This window comes from Rhagoletis zephyria, unplaced genomic scaffold (genome assembly GCF_001687245.7).
Source record: "Rhagoletis zephyria isolate East Lansing unplaced genomic scaffold, Rhagoletis_zephyria_1.1 Rzeph_scaffold_37797, whole genome shotgun sequence".
In the NCBI taxonomy this organism is placed as follows: Eukaryota; Metazoa; Arthropoda; class Insecta; order Diptera; family Tephritidae; genus Rhagoletis; species Rhagoletis zephyria.
The window spans coordinates 667-3,102 of record NW_016194852.1 but is presented as its reverse complement, the minus strand read 5'-3'; the positions used below and the strand labels follow the sequence as shown (position 1 = coordinate 3,102).

General features: G+C 36.9%; 1 protein-coding gene across 1 annotated transcript; it reads right to left on the bottom strand.

Moving 5' to 3' along the window:
- Nucleotides 1–1,535: 1,535 nt before the first annotated feature.
- Nucleotides 1,536–2,121, bottom strand: LOC108354640 (putative nuclease HARBI1; the record flags this gene model as incomplete). Its single annotated transcript, XM_017605816.1, has 2 exons — nt 1,536–1,909; nt 1,986–2,121. Coding segments are annotated over 2 exons (510 nt in total), but the record flags the coding sequence as incomplete, so codon positions are not given.
- Nucleotides 2,122–2,436: the final 315 nt, after the last annotated feature.

The following is a 2,436-nucleotide window of genomic DNA, read 5'->3' as shown; positions in this document are numbered from 1 at the left end:
GAACAGCAAAAACAAAGAACTGACGTTCAGATACAAGGCAACTGTATTTCATACTAAGCAGGTTAAGTGATCGGGCCGATCTAGTGAATTGAATTCGTTCAACAAGGTATTTGTGCTCATGAGAGTTAATTACCTTGTGAAGCAGCATTAGGCATTTTACTTTTAATAAATCATCGAACTTTATAGAAAATATTTTTAAGGCTAAAACAGATATGTGATCACGACGTTTTACACAATACACGTATCTGGCGATGTTGTTGTAGAGGATATTAAGTTTGCCACGACACAGACTATCACAATTGGCATACAGTTCACATCCATACAATAAGGTTGGTAACAGAAATGTTTTAGCTAAAAGCAGTCGAATTTTCTCTGNCTTGTCTTCGTTAAGTTGTTACCAGTATTATGGTTCACAACCAAGCTAAAGTTGTATGAGCTGTCAAAGTGCGACAACTACTTTTTATCAGTTGTGTTCTTGTTAGCAAGCGGTAAAATGGAAAAAACATTGTAAGTGTTTGTAATAAAATACGTAAAATATGCAGAAAATGCATGATTAAACAATTATTTCAGGAAAATATCAAACAAGCTACAAATTGACCGCCTTGTCGATTTAGTCGAAAAACATCACGACATTGGAAGAGGGAAAGGCTAATACGGATCTAGTCGCCAAGAAACAAAAGATACTTGGGTGCAGTTTGCAGTCGAGCTGAATAGCCTTGGACCGCCATCAAGAACAGGGCCAGAATGGCAACGGGTAAGTTACTTTTAACCAAAACAAAAAACAACACCTTATTCTGATTTTTCTATTTAGGTATGGATTCATTATAAAGCCAACCTAAAACGAAAGTTTTCGAAAAATAAAGAAAACTTCCTGGCGACCGGCGGTGGCCCATCCCAAGAAGTCAGTTTGACTGCTAGTGAAGAAAGGGTGTGTGAGCTTACTCAAGTTAACTTATCAATTAATCCCCCTGGAAGCGCGTTCGGGTTAGCTGTTGATTTGACCGCAGAAGAAAATATAACTCCTCCAGCTACTGATTCGCCGGTAGTTAATGAAAATGTCGTGCCCACGAGACCCAAACGACTGAAGGCAAGCGAAGCCAAAATTCAATTACTCGAATGGCAGGCAGGAACACAAACTCAAATTCTGCGAACCCTCAATAAAATAGAAAGCACGCAGCATAAAGTGTACCAGCTAAAGAAAGAAGAAGTGAAGTTGTTGAAGGAACGTGAAAAAGAAGCAAGTGTCCTTAGGAAGCTAAAGATAGAAATTGATAAGGAAAAACTGAAAAGACAGAAGAATTGAATATGGGTGATATCTAGCATATATTAAGAAATGGAACTTTTTATAGAATGAATTATTATGTTTTTAATGAATTTAATTATTTTTTTCCAATGTAAATAACCTTTTTTATCACTTAAGAAACCACGCTGATTTTATTAGTTACATAAGTACCTCTTTACTTGAAAAATGAATTTTTTGTTACTTTTTAGGAAATGAATTAATTTATTAATTTAAAATGAAATACATGCGAAATTTATTGCAACGAACGCATTATGTTGTTCCTTATTGTTTCTGCTTCGCCATTCGATGCGGAATTATTTTCCTCAGGTGTGGGTTCTTGTTGGTTATCTGTACTCAAAATGGTATCGGGAAATTGAACTTTGAAATGCTGAGAAATATTGTGTAAAGCACAGCAATCATTAACAATTTGCATAGCTTTTTCCGGCGCGTAGTGCAAACCCCGAGCAGAAAGCAAACACCTGAACTTGCTTTTAAGCACGCCAATAGTTCTCTCAACGGAGTTCCTTGCTTTAGCATGAATTTTGTTGTAGTTCCTTTGTGGTGAGCCATCAACTGTATTGCGAAATGGGGTCATTATATTTCTTCCTAGTGGATATCCTGCATCACCTAGAAATAATTTTATATATTGTACATACTTCTGTACATAGGAACATCTTATATAATGAAAGTAAGGATCACTTACCCAAAATCCATGTGTTTGTTGGCAAATTCTGATCGAGGTGTTGTTTTAGTGTGCTCACATTCCATATATGGGAATCATGATTAGAACCTGGGTATCTGGCGTCAACGAACCTGATATTCTGTTTATAGTCTGAAAACTAAAAAAATGTGAGTGCATGAATAATATTTAGATAAAGAAAATCAAGACTCATAATCATCACATTGAGGCTGTAATAGCCTTTTCTGTTAAGATATAGATGCTGTACTTCCTTTCGTGGTGCACAGATTCGAACATGCGTACCGACAACGAAGCCTATGACTCCTGGAAATCCACTTTGAGCGTAAACAGTCAGTTTGGAATCCTGTACTTCATCAGTGGTCATCGCCGCCTTGATCCACCGTGTACAGACACGTTGTTCTAGGATGTTTAGAACTTCCTCAAGAACCACAGAAAATGTAGGTTGAGCTAAACC